General features: G+C 34.4%; 2 protein-coding genes and 1 non-coding gene across 3 annotated transcripts; all 3 read left to right on the forward strand.

The window, feature by feature from the left end:
* The first annotated feature begins 1,162 nt into the window (after positions 1–1,162).
* On the forward strand, positions 1,163–9,642 carry LOC108737233. The gene is made up of 7 exons (XM_025980130.1): positions 1,163–1,429; positions 1,493–2,269; positions 3,471–4,211; positions 4,276–5,233; positions 6,442–6,551; positions 8,071–8,616; positions 8,681–9,642. Exons 1-7 carry the CDS (start codon positions 1,228–1,230, stop codon positions 9,640–9,642), a joined length of 4,296 nt encoding a protein of 1,431 aa, XP_025835915.1. The 5' UTR covers positions 1,163–1,227.
* A 1,257-nt stretch (positions 9,643–10,899) lies between these two features.
* On the forward strand, positions 10,900–14,310 carry LOC108737234 (SUN domain-containing protein 3-like). Its single transcript, XM_025980127.1, has 7 exons — positions 10,900–10,985; positions 11,041–11,154; positions 11,217–11,297; positions 11,354–11,561; positions 12,939–13,072; positions 13,504–13,796; positions 13,921–14,310. The coding sequence occupies exons 1-7, from the start codon at positions 10,928–10,930 to the stop codon at positions 14,125–14,127; spliced, it is 1,095 nt and encodes a 364-aa protein (XP_025835912.1). The 5' UTR covers positions 10,900–10,927; the 3' UTR covers positions 14,128–14,310.
* LOC112906271 lies at positions 12,183–12,302 on the forward strand. The gene has a single exon (XR_003232236.1). It is a non-coding gene; the product is annotated as a U5 spliceosomal RNA (small nuclear RNA).
* Positions 14,311–14,705: the final 395 nt, after the last annotated feature.

Genomic DNA, 14,705 nt, shown 5'->3' on the forward strand with positions numbered 1-14,705 from the left:
AAAAAAAAAAAATTTTAACCCACTTAAGATTTTTTTTTTTAATTCAGCATAAACCTAAAATTGTCAGAAACTGGGCCAGTGTCAATAACTGGGTCTTTTACCTTATATTGTTGCAATAAAATTAGATCAAAAAGTTTAACATTAATTAATTGTTTTTAAATATTGTAACACTTTCGGAATTATAATCTACATTAATATCCTGTCTATTTTGCAATCCCAACAAATTTGCTAACAGGAGTTAACAAATGCATAAAAATATATTAAGTAGGTGAACAGAACGCATTGTCATGAGTATTGTAATACTAATTTCCTTTCCAGGTTTGAAAGAATGTCGTAGTCGGTATTAAACAGTATTTAACACAATTATTTCGTAACGCAATAAAAGTATAGTTAACGTATTATACAATGATTAGAAACTGAAATTACACATACAGATAAGTCAGAAAAAACGATAGAAACCGCGAACAGTTATTTCAAAAATTATAAAACAGATTGTTAAAAATATACATGTCTAATACGGCGCTCTGTACGGATGCGAAACGTGGACGATGCCCACGACGGAAAAAAATTAGAAGCGTTTTATAGGTGGTGCCCAAGAAGATTATTTACTTATGTATATGAGATGAAGTCCAGTAATTTCCGAACTCGAACAGTTATTTCAGAAGTTAGAGAACAGATTGTTAAAAATATACATGTCTAATACGGCGCTCTGTATGGATGCGAAACGTGGACGATGCCCACGACGGAAAAAAATTAGAAGTGTTTGATAGTGGTGCCCAAGAAGATTAAGTACTTATATATATGTATGAGTTGAATTCAAATAATTTCCAAAAAAAAGTAACTGCAGTGTACAAATTTCCAAACACAAGTATAGTTTTACATCATTTAATATAAGCGGGCATTTTCCTTTATTAAATAAAATAAAGCTGAAATTTGTAGCAAGTTACTCCGAAAACTACACACAATTAAACGCATCAGTTGTACAATTTGAAAATTTCAAAGTAGATTGTAGAACTCCATCAAATGCTGCATTATGCACTTTTCATTGATATATGCTGACGCTTCATTGTAAGGAAAACGCATCATAAACTTCTCCAAAATACGTTTACCAGATTCAGTTGAATGATGTCAATTAACATGATCAGCCGTCTTCACTATTAATAAGTGTTTCTACTGATTGAAAATTTTTTAAGACGTCAGAAAAATTGTCCAAAATTCAAAGTAAAAATGAAGAGTGTGTTTTTGTTGATTCTCTGCACCGTGGGAGCTTTTGGTTTATCGATAAACTTCGACTCAAATGTAAAAGGACTCGAAGTCAAAGTCAACTCGCCGAATAATGGAACTTTGTCCGAAACCAAAAATGAAGACAACGAAGTCGATGGTAAAGAATCTGGCGGACCAACTCTACAAAAATTCTTCGAATATTTGGGTAGGAGACATAACGTTTTAGTTAATTTACATCCTTTATTTTCATTTCCTAATAAAACGCTAGGTCCAGTGAAAACGATTCCAGAAATAGTGGACGAAACGGTGAACCGATTCCAAACGATATACCGATCGCCAAAAGATCAACTGAAAACGTTAGAAGAAGTGGCGAATCCTAGCGAATCAAACGTTCTTGCGTCAGAGAACGAAATTCAACGTCGTAAGAGGTCTGCAGATGCAATCTTTGGAAAACCATTAACTCCATACAGGAAAATAACGAAAAGAGACGACGCCCCTTGTGTATCAAACTTCGATTTACAACAGCACAAACTAAGCGAGAACGAGGAAATAAACGCAATCAAAGAGGAAATGCAAAAGTTAAAAGACCTTATTGTTATTCTGCGCGACCAGCAACACGTTGTAGACATACTGAATGGCATCCAAAACCAAAAGAACGACTTAAATCCCAAACCGCATACCGATCAGAATATTAACAACGAAAATGTAAAGCTTCTTAAACTTATGGAATCCCTTGTTTCACAAATTAATTCGCAATCTACCAACGCCGAAAAAACTACAACCAGAAATGAAAAATCTGAAAGTGGTATTTCTCTGCCAATCCAAAGAAGTGACAACTTCAGACACATACTTACAACAATAGGAACCACCACAACTGTCCGTCCTACAACGGTTGAAGTAAAAACCGAAGAACCAAGTAAAAATTCAGCAGAAGAAGTTAAAGAACTGATTGGAAATCTGAGGAATATCGAAGAAAGACTTTCTCGACTGGTCCAACTGAAACAAAGAATGGCCGAATCGAAGGAAGAAGAGAGAGAAGCAGAAGGTAGGTCACTTAATGTTCCTAATAACGATAAAAACACCGAGACAACAACCACTTTACCACCAGCTAACAATAGTCAACCCATTAACAACACCTCTATCTACAACTCAACCGAAATCAATAATAACACCGTTGAAAATCATAAAAACAGTTCCGAAGAAGTTCAAAAGAACAAAGATACTGCAATACTGTCACGTATTGAAGAAATAAAAAATATCCTCGACAAGCTCACCAACTCTCAATCGAAAGTACGACAGAATTCACAGTTAGATTTCGTGGGGAATATGGAAGAACTGCTGGCCAGAAAACCTAACGAAGAAAATTCTACATCCGAAAATTCTTTAAAATTCGAGCAATTGGCAAAAACCTTACAGTTACTCCGATATTTACAAGATATCTCAAATCTACAAAGTGAACTCGAAAAGAACACAGACAAGGAACTGCAGTTACAATCAGATCAAGCAAATGAAGGTCCTGCTGACTTTGAAATTCAACTTAACAATCTTTCGAAGGTGGTAAAAAACAGCGACAATGAAACAATAAGTTCGATTGGAAGTAACGACAATATTTCTGAAATAGAGAAAAGTAAGGATGACAGAACGAGGAATGCAAGCGACAAAATCGAAGAGTTACCTACAATGGTAGAAGGCAACGACGAAAAAATGAGAGATGTAAATGACGAAGATGAGGAATTTGCAACGGAAGTTATCAATCATGCTTTAGAAAACTTAGAGGAAGGTGAAGAAGAAGAACAACAAGAAGAAGAAGAAGCTCCAGAAGAAATGAAACCTCTCCCAAGTCGAAGTTTTGGTCCGCAATACGATAAAGAAGATGAAGATGGAGTTTCTAGTTCAGAACGTATTTATTCGGATTATGGTGGCAATTACAATGGGAGACCTCCAATTCCAAAAAAACCTACACCTTATTACGTTAAACCATTAGATCCCGACTATTTAAAACACGTTTGCAAAAGTTTACACCCATACTATCCTCCTTCTCCATCTGCTCCCCCTCCATCTCCTCAGTACAATAACCAAAACAACTACAAACCTTATCGTCCTCCTCCAATAGAAATTCCTTACACGGAAAAACCTTCCACTTATTACAAAGGTATTTAAAGTATTGACAAAATTAGATATAATTAATCAAACAGATCTATTTAAGATTGTTGTTGCAATTTCCTGATCATGTATTTTGTTTTCAGAAAATCGTCCAGCCCCATCATTGTACCCATACCAAGACAGATACCCTGGACCTTATAAAAATATAGAAGTAATCCCATCACCGCCAAGGCCGATGTATCCTTCTCAATATCCACATCGTCAAGAATACGAATCACCTCGTGACATGCCGTACAGGCCGCCCTTTCTGGACTCTTTTCCAGAAAAACGACCAATACCGTACGGAAGAAGTTCGTCGACAGACGAAGGACTCCAACAACGTCCTTTGGAAGGAAATCCACAAGAACAACAACGAAATCCATTTGAAAATCCTTCAATACAAGTTGCCCCTCCGAGAAACGTTGAAGATTTAAAAATAAAATTACGCAGTTTGGAAGCCAGAGTGGCTGAACTGGGTCATGTTCAAGATTCGAACGAGGAGCAACAGAGATACGCGGAGAATTTGCAGAGGTTAATTTCGAACTTGAAACTGGAGATTCAAGAAGCCACGAACCGTCAGAACCGGAACAGTATACAGCAATCCTTAAACATTGTCCGACGCAACAAACGGGAAATTAGAGATGACGATGTCAACGTTGAAAGACAAGCGGGGGAACTAGTTGACAAACTTTACAACATGTTGGAGGGCAGTAGATTCGCTGACGATGACGACATTGACAATGACGCTATGTTACAACAATTACCAAGGGCATCGCTGGAAAGATCCATAGAGATGGAACAAAGACAGCTCCAATCACAAATTGAACAGCTCAAGAAACAAATCGGTATAATAATTTCTTTTAGCTCTTGAATATAAATCATAATGCATAAACTTTTAAAATTTTGCAGACCCGTCACCCATTGATGAAGGAAATATCAGTAAAATTCCTCTACAACCCTATAGTGATGATGCAAACACCACCCCTTCCAACAGTGGCCAAGCAAGAGGTTCAACTGATGACGAAGAATCGGATAAAGCAAGGACTTTGACTCACCACTCACTGACCACTGGACCATCGCGATACTATCACGGAGGACATTCTGACAATTACGGTCCTGGATATGGAGTCCAAAAACATTACGGTCACAAGAAGGCGGACATTCTCGGCTCGATAATAGAAAAAATATTTGACAAACTACAACACGCCATACCCGCAATAATAAAGGGGCTTGTGGGTGATTTTGTTGATGGTGCCTTCTATGACCAAGGATACGCAGGTTCTGGTTATGGTTATGGTTCTGGTTATGGATATGGAGCCGATAAATATGACTATGGACACGACATTAGTTACAAATTCAAAAGTTTCGGACTTTTAGGCACACTGCCTTTGGCGCTTTTGAACATTTTGTCGACCATCAGCTACTTCTTCAAACTTTTGCAAAGGAACAAGTTTATCAGAAACTTCTTGATTCCTGTTGCAGTTATAATTGCAGTAACGGGATTGGTGGCATTTTTGGTATTTTGGTTTAATTACGACGCGTTTGCTGGTAATATGTTTGGCGGCTACAATGGTTATCAGAAAATTGGCAGTTATGACGATTACCACAAGGGTGGATATGGCAGTTATCAAAAAGTAGGATATGGAGACCACCAAAAAGGTGGTGGTTACGATAGTTATCCAAAACCCGGATATAAAGGTGTAAGTTACACTCCTGGCTACAGTTACAAGAAACCTTACTACAGAGACAGCAACGCGGAATCTTTCACGCCACCATTTACCCATAATTTGGACAAATCTGTATTAAACAACGAACCTAGTTTTCCAGGAATTGTAACGCAAATAAATGATCATACGAAACCAAAAATGTAACAAAATTTAAATGTACTATCAGACTTTTATACTTTTGTAATAAATTAAAAATAAAGAATTCAAAATAAAAGGCACTTTGATTTTACACTATCTAATAATTAGAAAGGTCANCATGGGACATATTAATTTTCACATTTTGTAAACAATAAAAGTTACTCGAATTTGATATCTTCAAGATTTAATTAGTTTCGGTCCCAGTTTTTTAATCCTTCATTGGGTAGACACATATATAATTTTGACGAGTCAAAAATTATTTAATTTAAAAAAGGGAAACCTATAGTTAGTTAAGTTGCTTCCATTGCTGCTTGTCCGCGAATTATTCGTAATCAGAAAGGCCTTTCACAAAAAAGGGTAATCCTCTTTTCACGAAATTTCTAGCAGCGTAATCTCTGTGTTGAATATTACGGCCAACATTAATGTAGCAGCAAAAAACTGTGCAGAATTTTTTCTACATAAAATACCCCTACTATTTTAATTAAATACCAAATATACAAATGCGGTGGTTAAAGTTATTCCAGCTACTAAGTATCTTTACTTAATAAATCAAAAATCCGCGAACGCTACCTACACAAAACAAACATTTTCGAGGGCAGCATCAATTTCTTCGTAAACCTTTTTAAGTGCTTAAATTTTCGAAATTTAATATTAAAATCCAAATTATTTCAAATGTACACTTCTGTGCGATCAAAAGGTCTATGTCTATCTGCTTAATTCCCACACTTTCAAAGAATTTTGGAATAGTTCCGGAAAGATCTATCAGACTATTTAAACAGGTAATATGATCAACTGTTTCTGAAGTGATATAAATTCAAAAAGGTAGCACTGTAATAGATATGGGTGTTGAAAGTTGTAAGCATAAAAGGAAGCAGGAGCTCGTTGGCCAGCAACGGTTAATGGTATATTGTGGGACCAAACTGTCTCTATAAGAAGAACGAACACAGAATTTGTAATACCATCATCAACTCTATAGTAGCGTACAGTAGTGAAGTTTGGCCTCTAAAGAACGGGTCGGGAAGAATGCTTTGGGGGTAGAAAAGGAATTCTGGATCTAAACTAGAAGAGATCCCAAATGAACGAATTAGAGAAATCATGGACGTCTCTCATGACATGATCGAAGACATACGAAGAAAATAATTTAGATGGTACGACTACACAAAGATTAAAGATCAAGAGGTTACCAAAACAAGTTTCATTATGAATACAGACCGACGGAAAAAGAGAGGAAGCCTCCGGAAGAAAACTGGATCGAGGGGATTAATAACGCGATGGGAATGATAGGATTAGAAGAAGAACAATATACCAACAACAATGGAGGTTGGAAATTAGAAGACGTCGTAGAATGTTATAAACCGATTTATATATACATACAGATTAAAAGAGTTCGCAATGTGGTGTAACAGGCGAATGATCAGGATATCGTGGATAGAGAAGGTAATAGAAAGAATAGATGAACAGAGGACTCTGTGGAAGTCAGTAATAAATAGGCGAGATAGGTTGGTAGGACATCTTCTCAGGCATGAAGGGCTAATCAGAGACATATTATAGTCAAGAGGAGACCTAAATTAGATTACTGTTCGCAAATATTTAAGGATGCGGGATGTCCTAGTTTTAGGCTTCGCTTTTCCACCCATAACTTCAGAGGTGGACGACCTATTTCGATGGCTTCCCTCTCTACACTCCCCTCTCCTCCCACCTAAACTTAACCATTTTCCCTTCCCAATCCCAACCTTCCATTTTCTTTCCGGGGATGAGCAACCGTAAGGGTTTATCTCCCCGCTCGAGGAGGGGTTTAAGCCGATAAAAATCCGACACTACCTCCCTGTATGGGTGTCTTTTAAAGATTTCCCCTCCTCGAGAATAATCTATAAAAAAAATAGTTTTTGGGAATTGCGAAGATTAGCTAAGCATAGGAATGAGTGGAGGTGCGTGTCCAGCCGGTCTTAGAATTGACGACCCTATAATGATGATAGGTATATATGTTAGGCCCGAAGACCGAAAACGCTCAGTGGCCGGAAAAAACGGCCACATCGCGTTCTGGCTGCTTTCGAACGCACAGAACGCGTTTTGGCTGTTTTTAAACGCTCGCAACGCGTTCTGGTAACTGTTAAACAACCGGAACGCGTCTTGTCAATTGTTGAACGCTCACAAGGCGTTCTTAATGTTCGACTTGTATTAGTTGCCGCTTTCTACCTGCGCACAATGAGATTTATATTGTACTTATAAAACAAATGAATTTCAATCCATTTTTCAGTTTTTCGGAAACAATTCAGTTATTGACAAACGACTTTAGTAAGTTGTTTAGTCAATGACAGACTGATCTTCTCGCTACACGAGAACTGTACTGATTTTTCATGAAGTCAAGTTAGTTATTATATACTCAAAATTAATACCTCCCCTAGGGATTATTAGATGTGATTATGATGGAACCTTCTCGAAAAGTTGATTTCTAAACCTTCTTTATGGTCACATAATTCATTGTCATATAGAGTCATCGGTACGTGCATTATTATAAAATCGCCGAAAAGATCATACAAATTGCAAATGATAATAAATGTACTGCACTAGAATGATTATAAAGGAAAGTTGTACATTATGAGTACCTTCAGTTTATAACAATAGCTAATAACCGTACACCTATTGTTTAGGTAAGTTGACAAAATCTTAAAATTACAAAAGGTTATTAAAATTTCATTCATTCATATATTATATGCTCGACAATATAAGTGTTCAGTGTAACTTTCTTCCTAGAACTGAAAAACAATTATAAGAAATTTAATATTGTTGAAATGATTCGGCGAGAAAAACCGAACCCATCTTTGGTATCCAATTATAGTTGTCANAAGAAGTTCGTCGACAGACGAAGGACTCCAACAACGTCCTTTGGAAGGAAATCCACAAGAACAACAACGAAATCCATTTGAAAATCCTTCAATACAAGTTGCCCCTCCGAGAAACGTTGAAGATTTAAAAATAAAATTACGCAGTTTGGAAGCCAGAGTGGCTGAACTGGGTCATGTTCAAGATTCGAACGAGGAGCAACAGAGATACGCGGAGAATTTGCAGAGGTTAATTTCGAACTTGAAACTGGAGATTCAAGAAGCCACGAACCGTCAGAACCGGAACAGTATACAGCAATCCTTAAACATTGTCCGACGCAACAAACGGGAAATTAGAGATGACGATGTCAACGTTGAAAGACAAGCGGGGGAACTAGTTGACAAACTTTACAACATGTTGGAGGGCAGTAGATTCGCTGACGATGACGACATTGACAATGACGCTATGTTACAACAATTACCAAGGGCATCGCTGGAAAGATCCATAGAGATGGAACAAAGACAGCTCCAATCACAAATTGAACAGCTCAAGAAACAAATCGGTATAATAATTTCTTTTAGCTCTTGAATATAAATCATAATGCATAAACTTTTAAAATTTTGCAGACCCGTCACCCATTGATGAAGGAAATATCAGTAAAATTCCTCTACAACCCTATAGTGATGATGCAAACACCACCCCTTCCAACAGTGGCCAAGCAAGAGGTTCAACTGATGACGAAGAATCGGATAAAGCAAGGACTTTGACTCACCACTCACTGACCACTGGACCATCGCGATACTATCACGGAGGACATTCTGACAATTACGGTCCTGGATATGGAGTCCAAAAACATTACGGTCACAAGAAGGCGGACATTCTCGGCTCGATAATAGAAAAAATATTTGACAAACTACAACACGCCATACCCGCAATAATAAAGGGGCTTGTGGGTGATTTTGTTGATGGTGCCTTCTATGACCAAGGATACGCAGGTTCTGGTTATGGTTATGGTTCTGGTTATGGATATGGAGCCGATAAATATGACTATGGACACGACATTAGTTACAAATTCAAAAGTTTCGGACTTTTAGGCACACTGCCTTTGGCGCTTTTGAACATTTTGTCGACCATCAGCTACTTCTTCAAACTTTTGCAAAGGAACAAGTTTATCAGAAACTTCTTGATTCCTGTTGCAGTTATAATTGCAGTAACGGGATTGGTGGCATTTTTGGTATTTTGGTTTAATTACGACGCGTTTGCTGGTAATATGTTTGGCGGCTACAATGGTTATCAGAAAATTGGCAGTTATGACGATTACCACAAGGGTGGATATGGCAGTTATCAAAAAGTAGGATATGGAGACCACCAAAAAGGTGGTGGTTACGATAGTTATCCAAAACCCGGATATAAAGGTGTAAGTTACACTCCTGGCTACAGTTACAAGAAACCTTACTACAGAGACAGCAACGCGGAATCTTTCACGCCACCATTTACCCATAATTTGGACAAATCTGTATTAAACAACGAACCTAGTTTTCCAGGAATTGTAACGCAAATAAATGATCATACGAAACCAAAAATGTAACAAAATTTAAATGTACTATCAGACTTTTATACTTTTGTAATAAATTAAAAATAAAGAATTCAAAATAAAAGGCACTTTGATTTTACACTATCTAATAATTAGAAAGGTCACTGAAATCGTATAAAAATCCTTTTTCTCTAATTTTTATTTTCGTCTGTTATTCACTCCTACTTTAAGAATAATAAATGCTCTCCCGTTTGTAGCTGTAAAAAATTCTATTTATCATAATTAAAACTAAAAATAAAAATTAAACTTGAGCTGCTAATTGGTGACAATTTATCGTTCTTAATGTATAAAATAACGTCATGCCGACATGGTCCAAAATAATGATTAAAAAATTTTATGGTATTTTGTATTTCGAAGATGTTTACGAATGTAATTAATATATCAAAAAGAATCATATTTTTATACGAAATTTAATGGAGAAATCGAAAAAATAAAGGCACATTTACACGGTAACTAACAGAAAATAAGGCAGGACAACTGTAATTTCTTCAAATCGAAGTGTTTAATATGCGTTAGTCCAACACGTTTTAGTGAAATATTAACTATTGAAGAGATGTAAAATCTGTGATATTAGATTGTTTGCCATTGTTGAAAAATTACCTGTTGATATACTTAGAACTTGTATAAATAAAAATAAACGCATGTAATTAAAACAATATTGTTACTCTTGCAGTCCAGCAAGATAATCAGCACCTAATAATTATTTTAAAGGAATTCATTCTTACCTAAATACGCTTGTAATACAATGAACACGAACGCTACACTACAATTTACTTGTTTCCGCAGCCATGTTGTTCATATTAACAAGTTTTTATAAAACACATGCAAATATCATTGAATTAATACATAGTTATTTTTGCTTTTTGGTCTATCATAAGCCTACAGATTATAAATAACTAACAACCACAGAAAATGTGAGCAAACAAACGTCTACAGCCTACTATTTCGCTTGTTGTACAAGTCAATTTAAATTAAGTCTCAGATTCACACGAAAATAAAGACGATACAATAATTGTATTGCTTTATACACTAAATCGATATTAACAGTTATGCCCTTAAATTAATAAACATAATCTTACCATCAACAAACTGGGAGCACACAACGTAATAACTGGACAGTTCCCGTTTTCGACAGCCATATTGCTTAGACAATAGAAAAGATACATTGGTACAACCTGGATGTAACCTAAGAAACATAAAAATATTTTAAACAGCGTTTTCTAACCTATAAAAAATGTCAAAAACGTCGAAGTTGATAAAACGTACCGTCACTCTTACAATGTATAAGGGAAATTCTAAAAAACAAGAATCATTTAAATGTAAAAGTACTGCAACTGGTAATTTTGTGTACAATGATTTATTAGCTAAAAATATACTAACTTCTGTATTCAGGTAGATATGATAGCACATACGGTTTCATTGACTTCAACAAGATAGTCCCAAATCCTGCGGATTTTCTTCCCAGTGGAATAAAGTTACTCAAAAATATCGAAAAAAGTCATAAAAGTAAACACTATTTTTTATTTTTTTATGACAAATTGTTAAACAATTAACCAAATTCGTTACAGATAAAATATTAGCAAATCCAAATATTTTCAAAAGAATATCCATTCTGTCGTTAGTTTTCATAATTATCGTAGTAATTTCAAGTAAGAAATTTAATATTATTATTTAAACATTAAGCAACTGATTATAAATATTTTAGAAATTTTATGCAATTCATATTCAAGCTGGTTAAATCCTAAACAAAATGAAAGTGATACATGCACCATGTTAATTGCAAAAAATTCGAAAAATAATTATTTAAAAGAAATTTATCAGACCGAATGGGATGATGTTTACGAAAATATTCGTAAACTTCAACAACAAACTGATAAAATAAAAGCTAAACTGGAAATGGCGTCAAATCGACAGTAAGTAGTTTTCGATCAACTATTTAATCAAATTTTTAATTGATTTCTTTTGTACAAATCATGAAATTTTAAAAATAATGATTACAAAATATCTACGTATCATAGTATTTAAATTATTACTATTTATTTGTCTGTAATAATGGTTCAAACTTTCCTAAGAGACCTTGTATTTAGCAAACAACTTGCCTTTATATAAAATTATCATTCAAAGAGGACACACAAATGGGACCTAAATCGCATTTTTCAAAAGTATATTTAAAATACTTCAAATATGCAGCACGAACTAATTTTCTAAATGATAAAAATAAATGATGGGAGCAAGGTGATAACACATAAGCAAATACTTTTAAAAATTACATTTATTTATAACAAAAAATTTAAAAAAATATTATAACAACATAAAAACATATTTTCCACTTTCTCGTAAATTCGGTTATCTATTTTTATTAGAATTATACATATAATTATTTCTTATACAATAAACAGTATAAGCAATTGATTGGCATTTATAGCTGTAAAAATTCTGAATTCTCGTTCCACCGTTAGATGGTGCTGTAAGTCTTGTTTTTAATCGATACTTAAACCATATTTACAAGGATTCATAGCACACTCGATTAAATAGCACTCTGGTTTCCCTTCAGGTCGAATAAATCTTTCGCCTTTTACTAAAGATTTCCGTGGAGGGGGACAACTCAAATGAGTTTATAAGAGAATTTTTGGAGGGTTGATCCTTATGGGGTTGACCCAATAATTGTATACAAACATAGTTCCATTCATCCCGTTTCTAGTAGTAACTGAATACGTTATTCCCCGTGTACTCCCATTTTCTTTCACAGAGGAGATGAATATTTATGCAAATACAAATATTTAATTTATGTAAAATAAGGGGTTGTGTACGTAGATACATCAAAAGATCCTTACAGTAGAACAGGGGGGGTAGTTAAAAAAAAACGAGCAATATTCGATTACTAAAAAAGGTATCGATCAATGCTCACAGCTTTTACGAGATAGTGCAGTAATTTGATCATAAATAAAAGTCTATTGCAAGATTATTTAAGGAAGGGGTTGGCAAAAATTATTTACAAATTGTCATTCCCAAAATACTTTTCTTTATACATCTTTTGTCTCTCGCCTAAATAAAATCGAGTCTGCACCCCAGCGTGCGGATGTATTATACTAATATTAAATAGTAAAACATGAGACAAAAGTTTTGAAATTTAAAACCTATTTTCTTTATACCTGCTTTAGTAGCAACTATTTTAGTTATACAGTTTATATTTTATGTATATATGTTGAATATATTTCCGAGAAATAACCACACAGATCCATCTACGTGTCATATACATTCATCGTACGTATGTATGTGTATGCTTTCAGGCGAAAATTGAAAACGAAAATTGAGGATCTCAAAGCTGAAACCCTTTCTATACTCGCGAGAAAATTCGAAGAAGTGAACGTTAAAATCGAGGATGCTTTTACCTTGTATGATGCCGATAAAATAGGAAGGACAGGTAACCACATTTTTACTTACATTAATACCTATTTATATATGTCCACATAAAACCTGGAAACAGAAATATATTTATAAAAACTATAAAAGTTAAAGTCAATAATTTATCTAAACTACCGGGACGGGAATCACGGTTTCGATTTTATTAGTCCTCGTCAGCACGCCATTAGCAGTTTGGATAAATTACCTACACAAACATTGCAATTTACTGATATTATTTTTTTTGTTATGGATATTAACAGTAAGGGATCACCTTTTATTCTAAAAAGTCAAATTAACTTTCATACTAGCTTGGAAAAGATTTATTTGAAGAGTATAATCAAACATACACCGTATACCGGAAGTTGAACAATAACAATACTTTTTAGGATTAGATGAAACAAATGAATTTAATTTAAGTGAGATTAGTAGCATATAATTCACACTTTCCAGATTACGCTCTCGAAAGCGCTGGTGGTAGCGTGTTATCAACCCCTGGCACACACCCCTATCCGTCAAACAGATACGTGAACTTTTTGGGAATAAAAGTACAATCGTCATCTGATCCTTTGAACATTATCAGACCTGGTATTTTCCCGGGACAGTGTTTTGCTTTTCGGGGTCAAAAGGCACGGATTAGAATTCAGCTTGTTCGTCCAATAATAATTGATTCGGTCACCATGGATTATCCCTATCCAAAATTACTGATTGACACCACCAGTGCTCCAAAAGACTTTAAAGTTTATGTAAGTACAAAATGAGCTCAGAACTTTTTTATCTCGACTTCCTGCATGTAGGAGCGTAAGCTGAATTTCTTTTTCAACAGAAAACATTCACAATTAAGTTTTCCCTCTTTTTCTGCTATTTCAGGGAATTAAATTAATACCGCAAGTCTCAAAGTATGAATTGGGTCATTTTACCTTTACCCCTAGTAATAAAACTTCCACAACTTATTTTATAAATGCTACTCAAAAAATTTTCCATGAATATGTTGAACTTAAAATACTTAATAATCATGGGCATCCTAACTACACATGCATCTACAGATTTCGTGTACATGGGAAAGAAAAACACTGAAATTAATTAATTTTAAGCACATGTTTCTTTAACTTTTTAATACTTAATTAGTTTACCGTTTTTTTTAAACATTAATAAATGTATAAGGTATATTGAATACCCTTAGGAATTGATAAATCCTTTTAATTTACTTAGGCAGTTATGATTTTTTTTTGGTAAGGAAGGTACTTTGTGCGACATCTGCTATCGAGATCTATAAGTTTCCTAATTTATTTTACGTTTAGATGTTCAAATAACATATTCTTTATCAATAAATCTTTTATACTACAATTGTACTATTTAATTAAGGTTTACAGAATATTGGAAATATATGTTTCTACTTAATTTTTGAAACCAGTGTTAGATTTTTGTTCATTAGATAATTTTCATTTAATTCATAAACACTTGCAAATCTACAAATTTTTTATCAAAATCTAATTGCTAATATAAATAAATATTAAACAATTATCAAAATTATATAATCTCTTACATTTATTAATTACTACAAATCTTGTAATACCTTTTAGAAGTGTTTATCAAATACTACTTTAACCCTTTTTGCTAAAAATTGTTATTAAACCTAGGTATATGTTTAGAAT

The sequence above is a fragment of the Agrilus planipennis genome, unplaced genomic scaffold (genome assembly GCF_000699045.2).
Source record: "Agrilus planipennis isolate EAB-ADULT unplaced genomic scaffold, Apla_2.0 scaffold176, whole genome shotgun sequence".
Lineage (NCBI taxonomy): Eukaryota > Metazoa > Arthropoda > Insecta > Coleoptera > Buprestidae > Agrilus > Agrilus planipennis.

What these genes read in the sequence shown, in the direction of transcription:
- LOC108737234 (XM_025980127.1), top strand. Translation starts at nt 10,928, where the DNA reads ATGTATAAGGGAAATTCTAAAAAACAAGAATCATTTAAATGTAAAAGT. An exon ending in AATTATCGTAGTAATTTCAA is followed by an intron (nt 11,298 to 11,353) that starts GTAAGAAATTTA and finishes TAAATATTTTAG; the next exon opens with AAATTTTATGCAATTCATAT. An exon ending in GAAATGGCGTCAAATCGACA is followed by an intron (nt 11,562 to 12,938) that starts GTAAGTAGTTTT and finishes GTATGCTTTCAG; the next exon opens with GCGAAAATTGAAAACGAAAA.